Source organism: Balaenoptera physalus (genome assembly GCF_965194825.1).
Source record: "Balaenoptera physalus genome assembly, chromosome: 8".
Classification (NCBI taxonomy): domain Eukaryota; kingdom Metazoa; phylum Chordata; class Mammalia; order Artiodactyla; family Balaenopteridae; genus Balaenoptera; species Balaenoptera physalus.
In genome coordinates this window covers 100,895,627-100,921,985 of record NC_138887.1, presented here as the reverse complement: position 1 = coordinate 100,921,985, position 26,359 = coordinate 100,895,627, and the positions used below count along the sequence as shown (strand labels likewise).

Sequence of the window (26,359 nt, the reverse complement as noted above, 5' to 3'; positions counted from 1 at the left end):
ATGCATGTGGCTTCCCTGTACATTTCCTTGCAACCTCTTGTGAGTCTATAATTATTTCAGAATAAAATCATTTTTTAAAATTGAAGACATTTTTTGGAATTCCATGACAGTCCAGTGGTAGGACTCTGCGCTTTTTTTTAAAAAGTAGCTTTATTCTTTTTTTATTTTTTATTTTTATTTTTCATTTTTGGCTGTGTTGGGTCTTCGTTGCTGCGCACGGGCTTTCTCTAGTTGCAACAAGCAGGGGCTACTCTTCGTTGTGGTGAGCGGGCTTCTCATTGCAGTGGCTTCTCTTGTTATGGAGCACAGGCCCTAGAGCGTGTGGGCTTCAGTAGTTGCGGTGTGCAGGCTCAGTAGTTGTGGTGCACAGGCTTAGTTGCTCCGCGGAATGTGGGATCTTCCCCAGACCAGGGATGGAACCCGTGTCCCCTGCATTGGCAGGAGGATTCTTTCTTTCTTTATTACGCAGCAGGTTCTTATTAGTTATCTATTTTATACATATTAGTTTATATATGTCAATCCCAATCTTCCAATTCATTCCACCACCCTGCCCCCCACTTCCCCCCTTGGTGTCCATATGTTTGTTCTCTACATCTGTCTCTATTTCTGCCTTGCAAACCGGTTCATCTGTAGCATTTTTCTTGATTCCACATATATGCGTTAATATACGATATTTGTTTTTCTCTTTCTGACTTACTTCACTCTGTATGACAGTCTCTAGGTCCATCCACATCTCTACAAATGACCCAATTTCATTCCTTTTTATGGCTGAGTAATATTCCATTGTACATATGTACCAAATCTTCTTCATCCATTCGTCTGTTGATGGGCATTTAGGTTGCATCCATTACCTGGCTATTGTAAATAGTGCTGCAATGAACATTGGTGTCCATGTGTCTATTTGAATTATGGTTTTCTCTGGGTATGTGCCCAGTAGTGGGATTGCTGGGTCGGCAGGCGGATTCTTAACCACTGTGCCACCAGGGAAGTCTCAGGACTCTGAGCTTTCACTGCCAAGGGCCCAGGTTCAATCCTTGGTTGGGGAACTAAGATCCTGCAAGCCACATGGCTCGGCAAAAAAAAAAAAAAAAATTGAAAGCATTTTTAACTGCCTCATCCAAAATAGCACCTCTTCCATCAGTCTCTACCCTCAGAGCCTGCTTTTTCTTCCTAGCCTATATCGCTACCTGACATCATAGTATATGTAATATATAAGATATAACATATTTTGTATAACTCTGTCTTCTCCAGTAGACTTAGCGAAGGCAGGAACTTGTTGTGTTCTCCATTGTGTGCCCACTGCTAAAATGGCACCTGGCACATTATCTTTGTTGAATGAATGCATGCGTTTACCTGCCTTCCTGTAGGTATACATTTTGTTTATTGTGTCTAAACACAAATTGGCCCTTACAGCCTCCTGCCAGAAAACACCTTTTTCACGGTATCCACCCCAGACTCTCTATTTAGAGGAATTTCAATTGCCTTTTTCAGTAATAACATTTTAATACATGCAGTTCTCTAGTGGGGAATAAGCATTTGATCCCATTCTGTTCATTCCTTCCCTGCTCCAATCCGGACTTCTGGGAATATATCTTCATTTAGAGTCTTTCTGGGATAGTTAAAGCTTCAGCTATGAGAAGGCAGCTAAATAAAGGTCCTTGAATCTGGGCAGAATTGACCCTGTGTTCCTCATAAAAAGCTTCAGGAGGTCAAGGCTTCAGACCGAGTTGTTCAAATATGTAAAATGAAGAAATTTTACAGGAAAAAGAAACCGTACAAAGAAAGATCATTAAGCTCTCAGCCATCTATCTTGTTACAACTGGTCACAATATATTTTACTGTGCATCTGTGGTAGGCAAAATAATGGGTCCTAAAGATGTCCACATGCTGGGGCTTCCCTGGTGGCGCAGTGGTTAAGAATCTGCCTGCCAATGCAGGGTTCAAGCCCTGGTCCGGGAAGATCCCACGTGCCGTGGAGCAACCAAGCCAGTGCGCCACAACTACTGAGCCTGCGCTCTGGAGCCCGCGAGTCACAACTACTGAAGCCCGCGTGCCTAGAGCCCATGCTCTGCAACAAGAGAAGCCACTGCAATGAGAAGCCCTCGCACCGCAACGAAGAGTAGCCCCTGCTCGCCGCAACTAGAGAAAGCCCGCACACAGCAACGAAGACCCAACGCAGACCAAAAAAAAAAGATGTCCACATCCTAATCCTCAGAACCTGTGAATATGATGCCTCACATGGTAAAAGGGACTTTGCAGATGGATGTGATTAAGGTTAAGGATTTGAGGTGGGGAGGTTAGCCTGGATCATGCAGGTGGACCCAATCTATTCACATGGGTTCTTAAAAGCCGAGAACCTTCCCCAGCTGCAGAAAACAAGAGAGAGAGTGTGGTGAGAAGGACTTGATCTGCTGTTTCTGGCTTTGAAGATGGGAGAACGGAACTTCAAGAAGCTGGAAAAGGCAAGGAAAGAGATCCTCCCTTGGAAACTCCCGAAGAAATGCAGCCCTGCCAGCATCTTGATTTTAGCCTGATGAGACCCATATCAGACTCTGACCTACAGAACTGCATGATAATGAGCGTGTGTAGTTTTATGCACTAAGTTTGTGGTGAGGTGTTATAGCGGCAATAGAAAACTAATATAGCATCTTACTGTGATTATAGCTTTGCTATTAGCTTTGCTTGTAAGCAACAGAAACCAAGTTGAGCTTCCTTAAGCAAACAAAGCAGGCTTTTCTGTAAGCACACAGAGCATCTCAGGGAATCCAAGGGAGGACAGCCGTGGAGCTGCAGAAACATCGTAGGACCACAGTGAAAGCTGCTTCCAGGAGTATCCTTCCTTGGCTCCCTTTTCTCTGCCTCTCTGCCCCACCCCCAATGTGTTTCATTCTGCTCTTTCTGTAAATAGACTTTCTCTGCTACTTAGTCCATAAGGTGTAAGAAGCTGAGCCTCAGATTCCTTTTTTCTTCTTTCTCCACCAGACCAGTCAGGCCAGGCTGTGACTAGAATCTCATTTTCAATTCCAAAGTCCCACAGAGGGAACTCCATTTGGCACAGTTTAGGTTAGATGCCTGTTATGGGTTGAATCGTGTTCCCCCAAAAAAGATATGTTGAATCCTTAACCCTCCAGTACTTCAGAATGTGGCCTTATTTGGAAACAGGGTGGGTGCAGATGTAATTAGTTAAGATGAGGTCATACAGCAGTAGGGTGGGCCCTTATTCCTATACGACTGGTGTCTTTATAAGAAGAAATTGGGACACGGACACAGAGGGAAGATGACCACGTGAAGATGGAGGCAAAGGTTGCAGTTATGCTGCCACAAGCCAAGGAATGCCTGGGGCTACCAGCAGTTGGAAGAGGCAAGGAAGAATCCTGTCCTAGAGGCCAGAGGGAGTACGGCCCTGCCAACACTTTGATTTCAAACTTCTGGCTTCCAGAACTGTGAGATAATAAGTTCTGTTTTAAGCTACCCAGTTTGTGGTACAGTTGACTCTTGAACAACATGGGTTTGAACTGCACTGGTCCACTTATACACGGATTTTTTTCAATAAATATGTACTACAGTACTGCATGATCAGGGTTGGTTGGATCCACAGACGCGGAACTGTGAATACAGAAGGCCAACTGTAAAGTTCTCAGGATTTTCGACTACATGGGGTGTTGGTGCCCCTAACCCCTGCGTTGTTCAAGGGTCAACTATACTTTGTTATAGCAGCCCTAGGATACTAATACAGTGCCCAAGCCTGATCCAGTCAGTTCTGTCCAGGAGACCAGGTCTTATAGTACAAATATGGCTTCTCAAGACTCACCCTTATGGCTTGGTGGTAGGGGGCCAGTTTCCAAAGAAGGAAGAATCCCTGTGAGCTGGGCAGATGCACTGAAAAGCTGTCCACTCTAGTTCTCGACAGCTAGGACACAGATAATATTCTGATTTTCATTTTTGTTGTTCATTTTGCTTTATAATATCCTTTTACCTTCTGGAATGAACTGCAGTGTATGATGTGAGATATGAATCTGAGTTACTCCTCTTCTGTAATGTAATCCATTTGTCCTAACAACTTTTATTAGTGATTACCCCTTCCTCTCATCATTGTGTTGCTTCTTGTTTACTAGTCAGTGAGTACTGATGATTAAAAACTCTTCTGGAATCTCTATGCTATTCCATTCATCTGATTGCTTGACCAGGTCCCTGGCATGGTAGTGAGGACTCTAGAGCTTAACTTCCAACCTCAGTTCTACAGTGTGGTTATCCATCTCTGAGGGTTTTATCTATGGCAATTTGGAGTATCTAGTTACTCTTAACTTTTTTGGGGGCGGGGAGTGGGTTTACAAAATGCTCTTGACCTTTTTAGAGTAATGGACCAGAAGAACTCTTCTGGTGGAAGAAGCTGCGCTGTTCCCCTTTTTTGAAATTGGTCCCTGGCTCTGTTAACAAATCTGGTCTTTGGGATGAGAACAAGTTAGAAAACAGTAAAGGACCCACATATCAAACTTTGTAATAAATATGTACCCGACACACAGCAAGCACACAATAAATGTTAGGTAATTACTAGAATGAAGGCCAGACAACACCTACGTCAAACTCTTGCCAATATCCAACAACAGTCCATTTCTACATCTCCCCCACCTTTAAGTCATGCATGTAGTGGGAAGCGGATGTGACAGGCTGAATAAGAGCCACCCCAAAATGTCTATGTCCTAATCCCAGAACTTCTGTGTATATACCTTACATGGTAAAAGGGACTTTATAGATATGGTTAAATTAAAAAGAATTTGAAAAAGAACAGATACATGTATATGTATAACTGAATAATTTTGTTGTACACCTGAAACTAACACAATATTGTTAATCAACAATACTTCAATATAAAATAAAAAGTTAAAAATTAAAAAAAAATGAATCTTAAAATGGCAGATAATCTGGATAACCTAGGTGGGCCCAAATTAATCACAAGAGTCCTACAGGAGAGATATAGGAGAGTCAAAGTCAGAGAAAAAGGAGATGTGACCACAGAAGCAGAGGCTGGAGTTATGTGCTTTAAAGATGGAAAGAGGGGCCAGGCACCAAGGAACGCAAATGGCCTCTAGAAGCTGGAAAGTGGATTCTCTAGAGCCCCCAGAAGGAATTTAGCCCTGCTCACACCTTGGTTTTAGCTCAGTGAGACCCATTTCAGATTTCTGACCTCCAAAACTGTAAAATAACAAATTTGTGCTGAATCTAGCCACCCAGTTTATGGTAATTTGTTACATCAGCAATAGAAAACAAATACAGAGGAAATTAGAATTTCATTGAACATTCTGCAAAATTTGCACTCCTGGACTCAAGTCCTTGTTTAAATTGTAGGGTTTGAGGCCCACAGACCGTAGGGGTACCTTTCTTGCCATGTCATGCCAGACAAATTTTCACCCTCCTTCAGGCCCTTTCTGTCCACTTCTGCTCATCCAGCCTGATCTCCACTGCCCCAAGAATCTTCTTCCACTCACCTACCTTTGAGGCCTAGATTTGATAGCTGTTCTAAGATACTGGTGTTAACCCCACATGTTGAGACTAGGGTTTTTAAACTGATAGAAATTCAGGGAGCAAATTAAATTGAAACGTGAAATAATGTTGAGAAACCTTTAAAAAACTGGGCATTTTCTCTCCCAGCATCAGGCCAAAGAGAAAGAAAGCTAAAAAGACACTGAGAAACGAATCTAGGTAAAAACACTGAACTGCACTATAAGCTCCTGAACATTTAAAGCTCAGGGTCTTTTAAGGCCTGGGACTTGGTGGGAAATTCCTGACTCCTTTTGTATCAATACAAGCCCAGAAGGCTAGATAGTGAGAGACAGTAGAGACTTAAGTAAAAGTGTAGTTTGGAGTTCAAAAACTCTGGATTTGAATCCTGGTTCTGCAGACTAGCGTTCCTGGTCTTTTCCTCCAAAAGGGCTTAAACAGCCCCCTACCAGGTAAGCTCCTCAAAATCGGTGAACCGGGAAGGTGCATCACCCCAGCTCCCTAACACCGAGTTCCTGGTCCGCATCACCAAATGAAGGAGCATAAAATGCCACTCTCTGGCACTAAGAAAGCGCGCTTTTTTACTCTTCTCTCCCAGAATAAAAGGCCCTTACTTTTTAAAAAAAAAGATTTTATTTTTTCTTTCCGTTCTGTTACTAGCTGGAGCTAAACATTGGCTGGGGCCCCAGGCGGCTGCTGGAAAGGCGCCCTCCCAGGAGCAGAAGGCTGGTTTAGGGGAAACTGGGGGCGGGGAGAGAACTCTAGGCTCTGCCCAGCGCGGTAGGGCTTCTCCCATCTTTCCCCGGCCAGGCCAAGGCCCTAGTCTGAGCTTCCCGACTGCAGAGCTAGGTTAGGAGACTTGGGGGAACACTCACCGGGAAGTGGGGTCACGCAGCCCTGCCCCTCCTCGCGGGCGGGGTGGGGGAGGCGCGGGCCAGCCGCCGCGGGGGTGGGGACCACCCACGGCGCCCCGGGGCCCCGCCCCGGCCCCGCCCCGCGACGCGCCAGCCGGGCCTCCCTGCTCTCGGCGCTCGCCCGCTCTTCTTCGCACGAGGAAGGCCTGCGCACGGCTGTAAATTTTTGTTCTGGGTCTTCACTAAAGCAAAATGGGCCGCGGTACCCAGCTCTTTCAGAGAAAGATGGAGGAGAGGGCTAGAAGGTCTAGACTGGGAGTGAAGAGATGGCCTTCCTCCTCCTCACTCCTCCCCCCCTTCCCTTCCCGGCGAGAGGGCTACACCGTGATTTACAGATGTATCCTTCCCTAACCCATCCGGAAAGTTTTGGGTAGCAAATTATTTTAGTTAGGAAAAAAAATTAACGTCAGGTTTGGGGATAAAATTATGCCGTTCCCAAATGCGAATGGGGACTCTCTTGAATTTAGACTGGAGGGGGCGGGGTTGTGGGAAGGGAATGGTGCATCTGCTAGAGGGAGCTGGGGTGAGTGGTGGGGCCGGGGAAGTACGGTAGCGTTTAGGAGAGTGTCCAGTCCCCTCTTGGAGGGAGGGCCCACCGGCCGGGCCCTTCTACCCCTCCGTTCCCAGCTGCCAGAATGAAAAATTCATGGAGTCCAGGTTAGCCCAGGTCAACAAACTTTTATTGCCATTTCTGGCTCCCCCAGCCCCAGCAAGATCCCTGCTTACACTGTAGAAATACTGAGCTCTGGTGCAGAGGAATGGGGGGCGGGGGGGTGTTACCTCTCGTTCTCTGCACACTGCCAAGGTTAAAAAAAAGAAACCCACTTACTGGAGAGCGAGGGCCATACAGGGGTGGAGTTCAAGGGGATGTATGGCTCAGTCCCACCTCTGCTGGCTGCAGAAGATAGAGACCATGGTTCCAGACATTTTTTAAAGGAGGGGAGACGGGGTGAATTTGGCCGCTTGTTGTACCCTTTGCAGTTGCTGCCACGTTTCCATGGAAATGAGGGAGGAGCAGGATGTAGCTCACTCTGACTACCTGGGAGGATGGCAGCACAAGCAGTTAGTAAACACATGGTCTTCCACTCCTCCCCAGCACATACGACTGTCCCCAGCCGACCCCCACGCTCACTGCCTGCTCCACTCCCTTCCCTTCTGGAGCCGGTATCATGCCAACCGGACTCCAGGCAGGGCGCGCTGGCAACAGCCAGAATGCGAGTATGTGCGGCAAGCTCAGCGGCAGCCCCAGCAGCTCTGTCAGTTGCAGTGCTTCGGTGGAAAGCCTGTTGCCCCCACAACTCTGTGCCACTGCTGCTGCTCAAGCATCTGCTCAGACAAAACAAGAACAGAAACCCAAATGGTGGAGGGTAGAAAGAATACAAAATGACAATGCTGAGAGCTAGGATGGGGAGAGGAGGCACATCCTTCCCAGACTTGAGCCACCCGTGTACCCTGCCTTCTGGCGTCTGGAGTTTGCTTCTTCCCACTGGGCCGTCGCTTGTGGGCATGGAACCCAAGTCTCCATGTGGTGCTGAGAGCTGTAACCACTGCCGTTGGTTGATGAGGCTCGCCTGTTGCCCTAACGAGGAGGTGCAGGATGGATTCTCAGTACCATGGGTCAGCCCGGTGCTGCTGGTTGTAGAGCTGTAGTTTGATCTGATCTTTGATCTGACTCACGAGGATCATGGACAGCAGGATTCCCACCAGCTGGGAAAGGTGAGAAGGAATTGGGTCCTCAACAATGAGTGATGCCTTTGTTTTCTCTGACTCAATCTTCCCAGTGCAGTCGGCACCATCACATCTCCTACCCTTCAGCAACGTTAGTGCCTGACACCCTAGCTGAGCCCCAGGTGCCCTCCCCCAAACAAAGGAGTCTTTAAAGAATTGTGGGACCACAGTTTTACAGGGTAAGTTACCTGGGGGATGGCCAGGCCCAGTGCCACACCACCAAGTACGAAGAGGTTGCTGTGTATCCAGTTGACCAGTCTGTCAATACAGCCATTGGTGTAGATGACTTTACTAGCTTCCAAGTAGTCAAGGGCCTGCATACCTTGGCCACACATGGTGTTGATCACTGCCTGGGGAGAGAGTTGAAAAGCCAAGTGGGATTTCCATTCCAATAACTTTTTCTTTGGGGCCCTAGCTGATGGGCTGCCCACCCTTCCTAAACTCCTAAATTGTTAGAGAATATATGTGGAGGATGCTACGTTGGAAGTTGCTAAATGCAGACTTCCCTTCCTCTGAGACGTCTGAGTCCAGTTCTCCTTGCCTTAGAGACCTGTGCCTTCTGAACCCCCAAGTGGACTACAGGAGTGCAAGATAACAGAGCCATCAGATTGGAGTGAAGAAAAACATCTGACAGCTGTCCTACAAAATTGACTGGCTAAACCAGGGGATGGAGATTCCCAATAGCAGCTGCCCTAATCAGAAAGTAACTCAGATCACTGCAGGAGGAAATGAGGTGGGATATGTGCTCACCTGGTTGGGGGTAGGCAAGCAACAGGAGTAAGGCACAGAGCAGCGCTCACGGCTGGGGTTGTCTTCCGAACAGTTGAAGTACATGTTCAGGGACCAGTCCTTGTAGGAAATCCCTCCACAGCAGCCGAACTGCAACAAAGCCCACCACAGGGGTTAAAATTACCACCCCCATCCCCACACTGAGGTGACAAGGGGAACTCTCAGAGCAACCAAAAGTCTATGGCAAGCTTGCACTTGTAAGTTCACGTTGTGTTCAAACACAACCTGGAACCTGGAGCTCAAGCTTCTCAGTGACCTTCCCCTGAAGAAGTTTCCTCTTCTTAATTTCTATCATTTTATATGTCTTGTTATAACTTGTTGTATATATATTTTGATTTACACACTCAACTATGAGCTCCTTGAGGGCAGTTTCTGGTTTTGCAGTCCTGTATAGCATAGAGCTTGGCAAAAGTATATGTTCCAAAAATACTGGCTGAAATAAACGATCAGTGCTACAAACATTTGCCTTAATATACAGAAAGCACAGGAGGAGACTCTTCAATATTGTGGGCCCATAATTACACCATGAAAGCAAACAGGATCCAAGTCAAGAGTGTTGCACCAAGCGAAGGGGAACTCAGCACTGGTCTCAAAAGCACTTTTGTTTCAAATTTAAGTTCTGACTCATAGCAGCATTATTCACAATAGGCAAAAGGTAGAAGTGACCCAAGTGTGCATCAAAAGATAAATGAATCAACAAAGTGCGGTATATACATATGATGGAATATTATTCAGCCTTATAAAGGAAGGAGTTTTGGCATATCCCACAACATGGATGAATCCTGAAGACATGCTAAGTGAAACAAGCCAGTCGCAAAAGGACAAAGAACAGTATTCATAGAGACAGAAATTCATAGAGATAGAACATAGAACGGTGGTTGCCAGGAGCTAGGGGGAGGGGGAAAATGGAGAGTTAGTGTTTAATGGGGTACAGAGTTTCAGTTTGGGAAGAAAGTTTTGGAGATGGACGGTGATGATGGTTGTACAACAATGTGAATGTACTTAGTGCTACAGATCTGTACACCTAAAAATGGTAAATTTGATATTATGTATATTTTACCACAATTTAAAAAATCTGACTTTTGAATTGGTAATATTAAAAAATCTGCCCAGTTCCCCCTCCCACTATAAGTAACCACTTATAATGGTTTCCTTCATATCCTTCCAGATTCCTTTTGCAAACATGAATACATATTCTTTCCTGTCTCTTTTTACACAATTGGTAGATTACTATATATACTGTTCTTTGCCCTTAAAAGTACTTCTAAAGCTATGTGTGTTTTTTTTGCCAGACCCCTTCCCAGAATCCATTACCTGGCAGATGATGAGGGTGAGGTGTCTCTTGGGATGGCATTAACTTTTGCCCACAGCTTCCCGGACCACTAGATGACCCCCCCTCTTAGCCCATACCTTCTTCTGGCCAAAATCAATGAGGTTCTGCAGGTCCAAGTCATCTCGGTAGTGCACAATGGCATTATTGATGATCTCACTCACTTTCCCCCGTGCCTGCCAGAAACACGAGGAGGGAATCAGAACACAGGACTAACCCCTAACCTGCTCCTCCCTGCAGAAATAGCAATAGACCGTGGTCATCCTTCTTTATTTAAGTCAGCCTTGAAATGAGAACCAAGTCCTAGTGATGGAAGATGGCCAATTCCGAAGGCTGTGCATCCCTGGGCCCTCAGGTACCTGTGGGCAAGAAAAATGCTGGTCCTGCTGTTGCCTCTTCTCAGAGCCACATTTCAAGATAATCCAATATTTATCTATCTCTGAATACTATTACACAAAATACTTGTTGACTGATGCAAAGCAGCGAAACTAGTTGTGTGTGTGTGTGTGTGTGTGTGTGTGTGTGTGTGTGTGTGTGTGTGTGTGTGTGTGTGTGTGTGTGTGTGTGTCCGGGGGCGGGGGTGGGGGCAGTATTTAGTAGAAAAGGACTACTTACTGAGCTGAGGCACTGACCTCTAGTGGACATAAGAGAATTGCATCTCTTTAGACTCAAAACAGATCTGTATCATATTAGGATTTTACTAATAGCCCGAAGGACTAGGACATTCTGAATTAACTCAATGGCTCTCAAATTCATAGTTCTACCATGGTCTCTTCCTTCCTGCTTCATTACTTTTCTCAAAGTTTCCTATCCATAGTCCTATACTCTGCCCCTGGTAATTATTTGCCCTTTGGGAAAGAAATTCTGGTTCTTAATTAAAAGGGCTGTCACTGAATGGCAGACCACTTCCAGATATGGTAAGAGCTGTTCAAAGTGTTGTTTACTTCCCCCTTTTCTTACTTTTGTTTATCCCAATAAATACTTTTTAAAAGAAATAAAAGGCTCTTCACGTTGTCTGTGGTCCACTTGATAAGTGAATTTTACTCAATCATTTGCCATTAAAGTTTACAGACTATTTTAACTTTCGGTTCATAGAATTTACTTCCCTGTTGGCCTCTCAGACTGTCAGAGGAAAACACCTTACAATCTTGAAATCCTCTTTAAATATGGCAACTTTAAAGGCCATTCATTCATCCCTAAGGATCATCTTTCAGAGGCCAATGCTTCTCAGGGAAAGGACCACTGTGGTTAATTAGTCAGGCTAAGCACGGGCAGGAACCTTCCCTTCCTCCCTCTGGTTCACATCTGAGGAGGCCCTGTGACTCCCAGTGTTACCTTGTCTGAGAAGACGAAGCCCAGGATCCCGGCTGCCAGCTGTAGCAGGAACACGATGGTGAGACAGAGGGAGAACTGTGGGGAACAGGCGGAAAAGGGAGACAGTCTGTTACCATGCTGGGCGGTAGTTCTTTCCAGGGCCATGGCGAGTACTGGGGGGCCACGGGGCACTTTCTCCTAGGTGCCCCAAACACAGTAAAGGCAGATGCCTCTGGGACGCTGTCCTGGGGGTGGTCACCCTGTGCTGGGTCATCTGGGCTGAGCTCTACAGTGAGGAGTCGACAGCACAGGCCTTGGGGGCAGAGAGGGACAAAGGAAACTGAAAGGTTTCAGGAATGACAGGCACGTGGAGGAGGCGGCCAGGGCATTTCTGGGGGCGCCCCTGACCACTCACCGTCTGCAGGAGGCAGATGTTCTCCCGGAGAGAGCCGATGCAGCCGCAGAAGGTGAGCAGGAACATGAGGACGCCCACCACAATCAGCAGGATGGCAGGGTCCACGGCCAGGCAGGCCAGCGCTGCTTCTGGGGGAGGGGGCTGCCTCTCAGTCTGAGTCTGGTGCCGACTGAGGGGGGTACCAGGGAGGGGGTGGGGTGCCCCCAAAACTGTCCTCCTCCCCTGGTGGGGGATTCTCCAGTGTGGGTGGGGGAAGGTTACAGGAAGCAGTACTGCCCTCCCATGGGGAGAACACAAAGGGCCCAGAAGGGTTTGTGGTGTTTAATTTGAGAAACTAACAAAAAGTAAGAGCCTTCATTCCCAGGCTTAAGAGAGGAGGGACCACTTTCGCTCCAGAAAAGAATTAGAATGGCATTAGGCTCATTGGCTTTGCAGATTCCGTTTCCTGGAGACTTTGTGCAGAGGAATAGGAATGGAGGTTGAGTTAACTCCGGAACAGAGCGAAGGAAGGGCTACAGCCCCTGGTTACTCTTTGCACCCAGAAGCCTACCTTCTTCCCTAGACACTGCCTAAGCCTAAAATGCAGGCAGATCTCAGAAGACTCGTGGGAGCTCAGGGAAATCCAGGTGAACTGGCTTGGATGGCCTGATGGAGTAAGCCTCTAGGATTTGGCTAGAGGGTGGCTGCCCCTTATAGCTCCATAGCTTATGTGGGAAGGAGAGCTGAAAGAGGCAGAGAAGAGTCGTGGGGAGATGGACGGGGACCTACAGCTCACCTGCATGCTTCATCAGCCGAGCGTAGACTCCCACGGCAACCATCACCATGGAAATCACCTGTGGAGACAGGGAAGGAGCCACACTCTGAGGTTTTGGAAATCAGGGAGCCCTGATAGCCGTGAGTAACCTTAACGCAGAGTAGGAGGAGGACGACTCTTCCTGGACCCAGAAATGAGCATCTTTTTCCTCCCTGGCGATACTATTGATAAAATCTGTCAGTGCTTTACCTCCATGAAAAGCTTATACCAAGATTATCTCATTTAATCCTCACAACACGGTTATCTTGTGAGGCAGCTATTATCCCCATTTTACAGATGAGGAAATTAAGGCAATGCAAGGTTAAAACAGAATAGCAGTTAAAAACATGAGCTTCGGAGTGAGTTGAACCTGGGTCTGTGTTGGACAACTCTCTGAGCCTCAGTTTCTGTATCTGAAGATGGTAATTTAAAACAACTATGTTTAATAAGATTACTGTGAAAATGAAATAGAAGAATGCATGGAAAGCATTTAACACAATGCCTGATAATAAATATTATCTATCATTGCTAAGGATTAACTTGCCCAGGGTCACACAGAAACTGTGAAGTTCTGAATTTGAATCCAGCTACATCAAAGGGGAGGTCTTAAAGCTGAAGCAGGCCTGAGTAGATGCTCCCAGGTCTCTAACCCTCTTGGAGGTCAATATGGTGTCAAATGCAAGAATGAAAGTACAAACCAGTGTGAAAGAATGCTTGCACGTGAATGCGTGGGTGTAAAATAGCAGAACTACCTTGCAAAGGAATCTTTTTAAACCCTGATTCCAGTGTGGAACAGAGAAGTTTAGACCTTTCAAACTTCCTGGCTTCTCTCTGAGAGAACAAACCCATCCGAGACCACCAGCGCTCCCTAAAGGGGCCTTCTCTATGCCCCGCCCTATGCCTCCAGGAGTGCAGGGTGGCCCAGTGTGCACATCCTTCGGCCACCCTTCCTTTGTGCCCAGTTCCCAGGCTGGTGCTAAGAAGCAGCTGGCTGTCACCATGGCAATAGCGGGGGCCAAGCTCTGGCTGGAGGGAGTTCTCAGCAGCAGGGACTTGACCAACTCAGTGGTGAAGGAGCGGGCTGGCTGCACTCCACTGTCCTGCAAGACAGAGACCAGCTGGGAAGAAACCATCTTGGGGCTTTGGTGGGAGAAGGGAATTGAGTACCTATAGCAGGTAATAGGGTCAGACTAGCCCCTCAGTAGAGAGACATTTTCCTTGGGAAACTCTACCGGCTGGTGCATTCAGCAGGAAATGGGAAACCCTTGTCTAAAGCTGCGCCTTTCAGGACTGTTCTCGGCTTGTACACACAGCCCCTTCTCCTTGGTCCCCAATCATTTGACGCCGCCTCTGACTCGGGGCCAGATGTGTGATGTGCTGGCCCTCACACTCTTTGTCCAGGAGAGAGGGAGCTGCTTGCAGAGAGAGCTGTGTGAGGGGCTGCAGGTGCCAGCTGGCTTCTTGTCCCACAGCACAACCAGGCTCAGGGAGCAAGGGGGAGTTGGTGGGAGGCAAGGAAACCACACAACCGAGATCCCGGTTACCCCACAGGCCTGGAAGCACAAGCCCTTTGCCAGAGTGATCGGGCATCTCTGTCTGCCCTTTAAAACTCACCACAGCCAATTACGGTTCTGAATATCATTTTACTGAATCATTAAAAAAATATGTATCTGCTCTTTACTTCTGTTGCTCCCAGGCTCCTCACTGTTTTGTCACATGTTAAATTTTCACTAAGGTGTATAACTTTCCACAAAGACGGTCTCTGATTAAATCCTAACACAGCTAAAACAAGAAAGGAAAAGTAAAGAGATGCCATGTGTCACAGGGTAACTTCATTCCATGGGTGGGCTTGTAATTATAGCAGTTGTTCTGTCTCTATCTGTGGTACGTAGAAAAGTGTCCTCCCAAAGATGTCCATTCTTAATTCCCAGAATCTGTGAATATGTAACCTTACACAGCCAGAGGGGCTTTGCCAGTGTGATTAAGTTAAGGCCTTGCAACTGGGGAGATTATCCCAGTTGGCCCAATATAATCATAAGGGACCTTATAAGAGGGAGGCAAGAGGGTCAGAGTCAGAGGAGGAGATATGTATGACAACAGAAGCAGAGTTTGGAGTGTGTGCCATAAGCTGAAGAACGTGAACAGCCTCTAAGAGCTGGAGAAGGCAAGCAAATAGATTCTTACCTAGAGCCTCCAGAAGGAACCATTCCTGCTGACATCTTGATTTTTGCTCAGTGAGACCTGTTTTGGACTTCTGACCTTCAGAACTATGAGAAAACTAATTTGTGTTATATTAAACCATTAAGTTTGTGGCAATTTGTTACAGCAGTAATAGGAAACTCATACACTATCCAAATCCAATTCATCAGCTGTTACGTAGGAGATACTCTGAGGACTGCAAAGATGAGCAAGATGTGGTCCCTGCCCTTAAGGAGGTGCATCCGTTACCTGGGACGGGGCAAGAGCATCTAGAGCCTAATGCAGTGCTTCTTAACCTTGGCTGCCATTAGAATGGGGGGCACGGAGGAGAACTTAAAAACTGCTGATGCCTAGGCTGCACCCCAAACCCAGTATATCAGAATCTCTGGCACTAGAACCCAGGCAACAATGTTTCTGAATGCATACCAGGTGATTCCAACATGCAGTCAAGTTCGAGAACCACAAGCCTAAAGCACACTCAGCCAGGGATCTAGAGCAGTAGGTGCTGGCTATGTGAAAAACAAGATTAAGACATTAATATTATCATTAATATTGAATATGATCATTAATGATACTGCTTACCTGGAACTCACTAGCTAACTCTAAAATTCTGCATTTCTGTCATTGATCTGCCTCTTTACCCTGCAGTCAAGCTTGCCCTTTCACACTTCTATTCCTGCCCACATCTCCCACCCTGAATTCCTCAAAGCTGCTGCCATTCCAAAGTTAGTGCTGCTGCTGTTAACAGCATAGCATTTTAGAGCTGAATAGAAGCTTAGACATGAACTCAGCCACTCACCTTTTTTTTACAGATGAGGCCAAAAGAGGGAAGTAATATTTGACCAAATGCACATGGGTGCCGTGGCAATATCTGGACTAAACCCCATTTCCAGTCTCAGGTACTGTCTACAATATATCAGTCTTTGCTACAAAATCTTATGACATCCTACAATATCACCAATGATCTCCTTTCATGATGAGAATGGAGATAAAGACACTTCTCTTCCTAGAATAGCTTTTCATATTCTGGCTAGAATGAAGCCTCGCTGGAAACTTTCAAAAGCTAGACAGTTTTTAAAATAGCTGAGTCCAGCCAAAGGCATGTTCTTGAAGAGTTGTCAATCAAATTATATAAAATAATTTGCACGCACCAGTACCTTTATCCTTACGTAAGGTGAGTAATCACGTTATAAAGAAAATAGCCATCCCCTGGGCTCCTTGGAGAAATGGCTGATCCTAGGACTGGGGTGGGAAATAGATAAGTCTGGAGCATCTTGTGGTGCCAGAAGGTAAGGAAATACTCAAAAACAAACAAAAAACAAAAACAAAACCCCACATTCGTGTGGCTATGCCAAAGAGACATCAAAATAAAAGAGTATGGAATTGCTACCCCAAATATAAAATAAATACCCATGAGTCCATACTGATATAAATGACTTAATAAATAAATAAATGGGGGAGAAAAGACAAATCCCAAATATTTTATGGAGGTACTGCACTGTCAGGAACGTGGAGCATACGTAACTCCCCACTTCCAAGTGTGGGCGGCACATAGTAACTTCCTTCCAAAGAGAACAGTATGGAAAAGGGGGGAAAAGACTAACTTTACAGTGGAGAAGCCTGACTACCTCAGCCAGGTGATCAAGGTCAACATCAACAGAGGTCATTGATATATGAGATTATGTGATGAAAATGACACTTCCCTTCTGTGCTCCTCCTTCCCCAAACCCATAACACCAGTATAACCATGAGAAAACATCAGGCAAGTTCCAATAGAGGGACATTTTACAAAATGTCTGACCAGTACTCCTGAAAACTGTCAAAGTCATCAAGAACAAGGAAATTCTGAGAAACTGCCACAGCCAACAAAAACCTAAGGAGACATGACAACTGAATGAAATTCAATATCCTGGATGGGATCCTGGAACACAAAAAGGGCATTAAGTAAAAACTAAGGAAATCTGAATAAAGTATGGACCTTAATGATAATGCCATTAATTGTAACAAATGTATCATACTTATGTAAGATGTTAATAAAAAGAGACACTGGATGTGGGATATATGGGAAGTCGCTGTACCATCTTCTCAAAAGTTTCTGTAAAACTAACACTGTTCTAAAAAATGAAATCTATTTAAAAAATAGTCACCCTCAATTTGTTAGTCTTGTAAATCCACACTTTTTAATATCATATTTTCTTAAACTGGGATTCACTTGCATGCAATTTTACAACCTTTAATCAGGGTGATTTCTGCTTACACCAAAACATATGGCAGTGGATCTTAAAACTGTTCAGATGACAAGGCACTAACAGTGCTCTGTCGGTGTACACTATACGATCTTGACATATCAGATTCTTTTTGAAGCTTTAATATGCTACTACTGCTATCTAATTTACAGTCATATTTAACTTTCCCCAATTATCACAATAATGTCCTTTATAACTGTTTTTTTTTCCCCCTTTTTTCTGGTTCAGGATCCAGTCAAGGATCATGCATTTAGTGATCAAGTCTCCTTTAGCCTGGAACAGTCTCACAGCTTTTTTTCTTTTCTTTGTTTTCGGTTTTTCAAGACACCGACTTTTAAAAAATCGTGGTAAAATACATATACCACAAAATTACTCATTTTAAAGTGTACAGTTCAGTGGCCTTAAGTACATGCATACTGCTATGCAACCACCACCACTATCAGGTTCCAGGACATTTTCATCACCCCAAATATAAACCCCGTACCCATTAAATGGTCATTCCCATTCCCTCCACTCCTCCAACCCCTGGCAACCACAGATCTGCTTTCTGTCTCTATGGTTTTGCCTATTCTGCACATTTTCTATAAATGGAATACATAATATGTGGCTCTTTGTGTCTGCCTTCTTTCACTTAGCATAATGTTTTCAAGATTCATCCATGTTGTAGCATGTAAGAGTACTTCAATACGTTTTATGGCCTAATAATATCCCATTGTATGGATAGAACCCAATTTGTTTATCCATTCATCCACTGATGGACATTTGGGTTGTTTCTACCTTTTGGCTATTGTGAATAGTGTTGCTATCAATATCCAAGTTTTTTTTTTTTTTTGGGCCACACTACAAGGCTTGTGGGATCTTAGTTCCCCGACCAGAGATCAAACCCAGGCCCACAGTAGTGAAAGCACCGAGTCTTAACCACTGGACCACTAGGGAAGTCCCCATGTACAAGTTTTTGTTTGAATACCTGTTTTCAGTTCTCTTGGGTATAGACCCAGGAGTGGAACTGCCAGGTCATATGGTAATTCTATGTTTAATTTTTTAAGGAACTGCCAAACTTTTTTCACAGCAGCTGCACCATTCCCACCAGCAATGTACAGGGTTCCAATTTCTCCATATCCTTGCCAACACATGTTCTGATATTTTTTCTTTTGACACTGAAATTTTTTTTGGTAAGTCCAGGCCAGTCATTTGGCTTAATGTCCCTCAATTTGGATGTCAGATTGTTTCTTCCCAATTAGATTCAGACGACATATTTTTGACAGGAATATTACACAGATAATGTATTCTTCTCAATGTGTCATGTGAGGAAGCATGACATACTAATTTCTATCATAGAAATAAGGAACAATTTTACTAACAGATGATTCAGCTGTTAGACGTATGTCTCTGCATCTCATAAAATAATATGGCAATACTCTAAATAGTTTCCTAGTTTTCTATAATGTTTGTTGCTACTTGTCCTCTTCCCTTTGCCTTCTGCTTGCACTTGGTGGCAGATAAGCAGCTGTTGTCTTGGAGAGAAGATGGGAGAAAACAGAAAATGGAGAAAAGCCTTTCCGTTATCTTGACTTTTTTTCTGTAAATTAGGAAAAGACAGTTATGATTTGATGTGAGGAAAACCCTTATTCTAGCCCCTAGGACACTACTTGACGGCCATCAGTACTAAGAGATAAGTGGCTATAGGGCCCCAAGTTGAGGTCCTGAACAAGAGTTCTTCTCCTGGCTCTAATGCTCAAATGCCGATAATTACAGGCAAATTAGCTGTTGGAATCCATTTTCACTGGATTGTACCTTAAGACCAATGCAGTGTGAAAAGCTCTGAGGAGTGGACCTAGGGAAGGTCCTTAAAGACAACAGTGGAGTCTCTGTTCCTATGATATATATGAAACTTCTCTGTAAACTATAAAATATAAAGATGCCATTAATTGTCATCTCCCTCTGGCTAACAGTAGGAATGTGAGCAAGAGTGTTCAAGGCTGAAGGAAGTCAGGCTCAAGGTTGGCCCTTACCTAGACTCTAATCCCCACCTAGTTGCCACTCGTCAGGAGGAGCACTCATCCTAGCTCTCCAAGTCCATCCCCAACAGGTGACTTCTAGGAGCCAATTCTAACAACGATGTAACAGCTACCTTTTGTTGAGTGCTAAGGGCCAGGCACCGGACTAACCACTGTATGTATACTATGACCACAACCCCAAGAGGGTGTTAGGATCTCCACTTTATAGAACTGATGTTGGGAGAACGCACTCAGTTAGTGAGTGGCTAAAGAGGGACTGGAATGTAGGTCCACATGCCTCCAGAGCCTTATGACCTCGGTCACATGGCTGCCTCCCTCTCTGCCTCCTACCAGGACATGTGTATTCACTTCCAGGCATCATGTGAGGTGGGAAGGAGCTGCCTGCAGTTATCTTGGGTGAGCAGCGGGTAATCTCCAGACTGGGCGGGGCTCAGGCAGGGGGAAGTAAAACAGCATCAGGAGGGCCCTGCAGGACCCAGAGGGAAGTCCCTGGAACGGCGCCTGAAAGGGGCAGACGGGGCATCACCACCCAGGGCCCGCCAGCCACCGAGAGAAAGCCCGGCCCGTCCGCCTTCCACGTTCTACAGTCCAGTCTGCATGAACCGGGCGGATGTGTCTCAGAGTCCTCACCTCTTCTTTGGAATAAATCTTTTTCCCTCTTCTTTTGCAGGCGGCGGTGGGGGACAGCTGAGGGTAGAGTGATTCCCTGCATGGGAATCAAAACACTGTCCCTTCCCAGAGGGACATTGGGAGGGAGGGGTCTGTACCTCCAGCTTCTCAGTCCTTTCTATCCTTATTTCTGGATGAAGTCAAAGAAATCACATCCTGCTAGCCCTCAAGTAGGGCCTCCTCTCTCACTGCCCAGGATCTGCACACACTGGTCCTTCAGTGGTCATCCTGGCACCACCATTGTTCCTGGGTTTCTGAAGTGGCAGCTATCCGTGTGAAACTGGCTCTTGGCTTTCTCCCTCTGGACAGGATGGAATTGTCCTGCTGGAGTAGAGGAGTCCACAGGGCTCTTTCCTCTCCAATGTCTGGGCCAACCCTTTAGCTCCTTCCTTAGGCCATGGCTGGTTTTGGTTTTCCAAGGGTATAAACGAGGAAGGAAAGTTCACAAGTGCTCAAAGTAGTATAAACACGCAAACTCACAGCCTGGAGTTACCAGCCTGACACACAGCCTGCTATCGAGACTCTAAGAGATGCTTTTCTTTTACTCTTTTTAAAGGCTGCTTGAAGTTTATGATTTTCTACTTGGTACAAGGCAAACAGAGCTATCTGGGGAGTTAAGAAGGCATGCATGTGACTTGACAGCACAGAGTGTGGTTCTTGTCTTCATTCTTGGTATTGTTGTTGTTGTTTTTATAAAAATAATGTGATAGGGACTTCCCTGGTGGCGCAGTGGTTGAGAATCTGCCTGCCAATGCAGGGGACACGGGTTCGAGCCTTGGTCTGGGAAGATCCCACATGCCGCGGACCAACTAAGCCCGTGCGCCATAACTACTGAGCCTGCACTCCAGAGCCTGCAAGCCACAACTACTGAGCCCGCGAGCCACAACTACTGAAGTCCGCACGCCTAGAGTCCATGCTCCACAACAAGAGAAGCCACCGCAGTGAGAAGCCCACGCACCGCAACGAAGAGTAGCCCCTGCTCACTGCAACTAGAGAAAGCCCGCGCACAGCAACAAAGACCCAATGCAGCCAAAAATAAATAAATAAATAAATAAATAAATAAGTTTATATATATAAAAAAATAATGTTATAATTCATTTATTGCAGCCTGGTTAGTCTATAGGGAAAGGAAGGGGAAAATGGGGGAGGAAATGGTCTCTGTCTCCTAGCATATTTAAGTAGTTGTGTGTGTGTGTGTGCGTTTGTGGTGGGGGGATGGGGGCATAAGGGACCCTGTCACTCAGGAGGGGCTTTTGCCAGGCTTGATGCCTGATCATTTCTTCATGGCTACTGAGCCAGGTTACAACAGATAGTGCTGCAGGTGGTTTGGGGCATCCTGAGTGCCCTGGGGACTCCAATACAGCGGTCCTAGGCAGGAAAGTGAATTTGTTGAAGAAGATACCTCACCAGAGGCCTGGATCAGCCTAGGGAAGACCTGGAAGGGGGTCCACGTGTGCTGTGCGTGGTAATTAGGCCCTGAGGGAGATGCGGGAGGGGATGGCTGCCATTTTTTCTGACCTGGCTTGAGGGAGGGGTGCCAGGCCCATTGCAGAAACGAACACAGGACAATACTCCAACCAGGAATGCTGGAGGACTTAACGTTGTGCTGCATCCTGAAAGGCTAGTGTCCATGAGAGAGGGAGGAAGGGCATCATGCCTCCACCCTGTAGGCTCTGCTCTCTCATCCCCCACTCAATAAACATTCAATAAGTACCCACTCTCTGCCAAACACAGCTGGGCACTGAGAATCCAGAAGTGAATAAGGCAGTCTCTACCCTCGGGAGCCTGAAGTCTAGAGGGGGAGAAAAATAGAAACACATAATTGTAGCACAGGTAAAGAAAGATCTGACAATCGAAATATGTACGAGGTGCCATGGGAGCCCTGAGGCATCGCCACTAAGGAAGCCTCAGCTGAGACACAGGGGCAGGAGATCTGAGCTTCTGGGCTTTGCCTGACTCAAAAGCCACCCCAACTGCTGCCCTGGGTGGGAAAAGGATCAGCAAGGAAGGAGATGGCTGCTGTAGGCAGCACTGATAATGTTCCTGCCAACATACGCCCAAGATGATAAAGCATGTACCAGCCCACTCTCTTCCCTCTGCACAGAGCTGTCCGATACAGGGAGGTAAAGAAAGTCAACTACTTCTTAACTGAAAGACTAAAATACAACTTCTGTGATCTTGAGGCAACTCTCCAAGCCATGGGATCCTAACAATCAGTAACCCAGAAGCACAATTCTGGGGAGAAAATCAGAACTCCTGGGCAAAAGGGGAAGTGAGATTTGAAACATGAACAGGTGGACTAGGTCCTGGTCCCAAAGGAGCCAGGAGCTTTCTGAGTCAGACACCAAATGCCCCAAGGATCAGGGCTCCTAGAGAAGCAGCAGGGATAGCCACTGCCACCACTGAGTATGAGCCCAGACAATGCTGGCTACCATCCCAAGGGATGCAGGCCCAGACACAAACACCACCCATACACAGCTCCCCGGCACCTGGCCAGAATACGCACTCTGTCTGGAAAAGGAGTGGGCTGACAGTCCCAGCCATGGCACTCAGGTGCCTCCTGAGCAGAAGAGGGGAATTTGATTAGGATGGTGGAAGCCTGCAAAAAAGAAACCACACTAACCAGTTCCTAAAGGGGGGATGGGAAGACAAATGACCCCTGGTCTGGGGAAGCAGCTCTTCATCTCCAGCTGGCCTTGTGTGGAACGAACTCTGCGGCTCTGGACCTGGAGGGAGAAGTGGCACTAATGCCAAAAGAGTATTGTCCCCTGGGAAGGTCAATGTCCCAGGGATACTGGGACACAAAAAAGATGCATCCTTAGATCTAGTCTCAGCTCTTGAAGGAAGAAAACAGTCCCCAAAGTGATGCATTCATCTTTAAATAGTTCACAGAGGCAGAAAAAAATTTCTCCTTTAGAGGAGAAAGCTTAAGGACAGAGAGACAGATATATTGGCTTGGGGTCACACAGTAAGTTGGCACCAGAAAGAAACTGGGCCTCTTGTCCTTCAGTGTGCCATTTCTAGTGCCAACGACTTCTTATGAGTCTAAAGTAGGGCCAAGAAGGGGCTCTCCTCTAATTTGGGATGGTGCCAGCTTGGTTAGCCAGGTCCTCTGACCTTGAATGAAGCATTTGTACCAAGATAAATGGGTCTATGGAGCCAAACTCTCTCCCTTGCTGCGACCTCCCAAAGTCATTTATCTGGCAAAAGGCCGGTGGGGTAGAGTGGGGAAGTCCAGGAAAATTACTGAGAACACAAGTGTAACAGATGCACCCAGCTGTTATAGCTGGGGAGCACAGATAGGGGTGAAGTGCCAAAGGCTCCAAAGAAGACGCAAGCAGAGGCTTGGTTGACAGAGGAAGTTAGAGTGAGGACCTGAGGTCCCTGGGATGCTAGTGCTGGCTCTGAGGATGGCGTGCATTGGCCTGGGACGCTCAGTGAGCATGTAAGAGGGTTCTCAGGAACTTGCTTTTAGGTGGGGGGTTCCCCTTAGGACATCCCCCAGCCTGGCAGAGTGTGAGATTTTCTTCCATTCTTGCCTGACCTCCAGCTGAAACAGAACCTACACCATGAAACTTGTGTTGACTAGTTAACTACTAATACTGCTAACATCCCAGCCACAGTAGCAGCCATCTGGGCCAAGGACTTCCCCTAGAGGCACTGTGGTTCAGTAGAAAAAAATCACCAGATCAAGTCCACTAACCAGCTGTTGGACCTAGGATAAAACCAACATCTCTATGCTTTGGCTTTCTCATATATAAGATGCGAGTACTGGACAAGATGTCTTCCAATTTTTTTCCAGTTCTAAAACTGAGAATTTGTTAGGAGTTCAAACTTCATTTTTCCCAGCACAATGGCTGAGAATGAGCTGTCATCACCACCCTCTGGGATTTCTCTCATTTTTCCCAACGGGCTAGCACTTATGTACTTTGTGTCTGTTCACACCACAGCCCCTGTGAAACCTTTCCAGCAACTGGCTTAGCTGCCTAGTCAGCTCCCTCTCCTAGGAAACGTATTTTAGACTCCTCCCTCCTGCAAGTCTGAACTGTAGGTCTCAGGCAGAGGTGGGCAAGCATAACGGGCTCTTAGAGCAGCAGCTCTGGTGTAGTTGGTGCTGGAAGAGAAACTGGGGAAAGGGGGTGGATCTCCAATGTTCTCAAACCCAGAGAGGCTCAGGGACTCTCTAGACCTGAAACAGGATTGAGCTAGCATTTCATGATCTGGTCCAGCTGCATTCTCAGCTCCAGCAGAGTATTTGTGGCATCCTTGATCATGCTGGATTTTTATGGAGGAGGAGACTAAGGCCTACAGAGGTGAACATATTGCCCAGGTTAGTCGAGTCAACAATTAATGGCAGAGTGGGGATGAGAATCTAGGCAGTCCCGGTCCAATATTTTTTCTACTTTTCCAGCCCCAAGCAGAAGATTCTGAAAGGACCCCTGGACTTCCAGCCCAACATAGGGTCTATTTAAAGAAGCTGAAGACTGTCAAACTCCCGGGGATGGAGTCTGGTCCTGAGAAAGGTGGGGCAAAGTTTGGGACAGTTCTGGGAAAGACATCCACACCTGGAGGCCCTTCCTGTCCTTTCTCAGCCTTTGGAGAGAGGAAGGGCAGCAGAGGCCTGCAAAAGGAAGAGATGAAACCCCCTTAACTCATTCTCTCTGCGGTAAGGGAGAGAGATGGTTTGGGTTTCCCTCCTTCCTCTTTTTTCTTTGCCAGGAGGGCCTCCCAGCCCCCAGGCCTGAAAAATCCCCTAATCATGAAGGTATCAGTGGGTCTGGAAAACCCGCTCCTCCCGCTCAAAACCACCTTTTTGGCCTGACACAGACCCTCATCCGATGCCGAGAGGAGAATACCCAGAAGTCTGCACTGAATCCCCTGCATCTCCCCCACCCCAACACGCTCTGCAGACAAGGAGCCACTGTGGTGTCTCTGCTTAGGATAAATTACCCCAAAGTACGCTCTTCTCAGAAAACTCGGCAGTGCCGCTCACCACGTTCGCCTTGAACCGGGCATCCGGGGACGACCTCTCCTCGGCGCGGGCAGCCCACTCAACCCTCCAGGGGGTGCCCTGCAGCCCAGGTGCCCCCACGACCCCCAAGCCTCACCCAGAAGAGCATGTTGAAGAAGAAGAGCAGGTATTTCACCAGCGGACTGACGAAGGAGAAGTCCTCCCCGTAGGCGGCCGGCGCCCCGGGTCTCCGGGCCATGGTCCAGCCACCGCCGCCCCCGGGGGCCTATCTCCCCGCGGTGGCCGGCCCACCTGAGCGCTCCGCGCCCGGAGGCATGAGCCGTGCCACGGCCGGAGCCCGAGCGGCGGGGGAACTGCGCTGCGGCGGAAGGTGCCCGCGCCGTGCCTCCGGGAGAAGCGCGGGCAGGGGAACGGCGCCGCTACTGGCGCCGCCGGGAGTCGCGGGAGCTGCCGCGGGCAGCGCGAGCGGCAGAGACTCCGCTGTGGCTGGAGGACTAGCCCGGCCCGCCGGGCTCCCAGGAAACCGGGCCCGCCCTCGACCTCCATTGGCTCGTCTGCCGAAGCCTGATTTCTCATTAGTCGGTCTCTGATGTCACTAAGTATCCAACTGTCCCTCTTTTCCAAGAGGCGGGGGAGACACCTGTTCTGTGAGGCACAACTTGTTAAAGGGTCAGCGGTTCTACCTCCTCCCCCGAGAAGGAAGGCATCCAGGCTGCAGCTACTCAAGGGGAAAAGGATGAGGAGGAATGCACACTGCATCACGCACCCACGTCCTCTACCCATTTGCTGTGCACGTATGTAAACACACATACATTAAAATCAACAAGTACGTACTCTGTATGTTGAGCAATGCGCTGAAAGCTGTGGGAATGCCAGAGAATAGACATATCCCTGGGTGTGTGTGGGGGGTGGGGGGGAATGACAATAAAATCAGAGAGACAAAACTAACCTACACATAACAATTGAGAATATTTGAGTAGCTGCAATCCTGTTTAGCAACTATTTATTTTAAATGCTTATTTCAAAACCACTATAACCCAATAGTGGAAATTTGGAAACATCACCAAGAATCCTGCCATCCTAATTCATTACTGTTTCAGTCCCCACCTCCCTATTTGTCTTGATCTACATGAAGACAGAGTTTTTAACATGCTTATCCGACCCACACAGGTCGAGAGCAGTGCGGGTGATAGACACTGTGCTGCCTACGTGACACAAACATGAATGCTGTAGGCTGAATGTTTGAATCGGTTCTCTCCCCAAATTCATATGTTGAAATCCTAAACCCCTAGGTGATGGAGCCTTTGGGAGACGCCTAAGTCATAAGAATGGAGCCTTTATGAATGGCATTAGTACCCCTATAAAAGAGACCCCAGAGAGCTCCCTCACCCTGCCTGCCCTGTGAAGACACAGTGAAAAGACAGCTGCCTATGAACCAGGAAGTGCGTTCTCACCAGACACTAAATCTGTGGG

At 47.0% G+C, this 26,359-nt stretch overlaps 2 protein-coding genes across 4 annotated transcripts in view; both read right to left on the bottom strand.

Annotated features, from left to right (window-relative positions):
- SMO (smoothened, frizzled class receptor) overlaps positions 1 to 6,983 on the bottom strand; it is a 45,313-nt gene extending 38,330 nt beyond the window's left edge. The window contains exon 1 of one of the 2 annotated variants that reach the window (XM_082472971.1): positions 6,375 to 6,983. The gene's annotated coding sequence lies outside the window, so the exon portion shown is untranslated. The other variant, XM_082472970.1, reaches the window with a different exon arrangement.
- Positions 6,984 to 7,071: 88 nt separating this feature from the next.
- Positions 7,072 to 25,383, bottom strand: TSPAN33 (tetraspanin 33). Of its 2 annotated transcripts, none has more exons than XM_082473138.1 (8): positions 25,023 to 25,383; positions 12,765 to 12,822; positions 11,990 to 12,117; positions 11,596 to 11,670; positions 10,341 to 10,436; positions 8,892 to 9,020; positions 8,330 to 8,491; positions 7,072 to 8,120 (listed from the first exon to the last, which is right to left on the bottom strand). In XM_082473138.1, exons 1-8 carry the CDS (start codon positions 25,122 to 25,124, stop codon positions 8,019 to 8,021), a joined length of 852 nt encoding a protein of 283 aa, XP_082329264.1. In that variant the 5' UTR covers positions 25,125 to 25,383; the 3' UTR covers positions 7,072 to 8,018. The 2 variants fall into 2 exon arrangements, with proteins under 2 accessions (XP_082329264.1, XP_082329265.1); XM_082473139.1 differs by lacking the exon at positions 25,023 to 25,383 and adding an exon at positions 14,967 to 15,051.
- Positions 25,384 to 26,359: the final 976 nt, after the last annotated feature.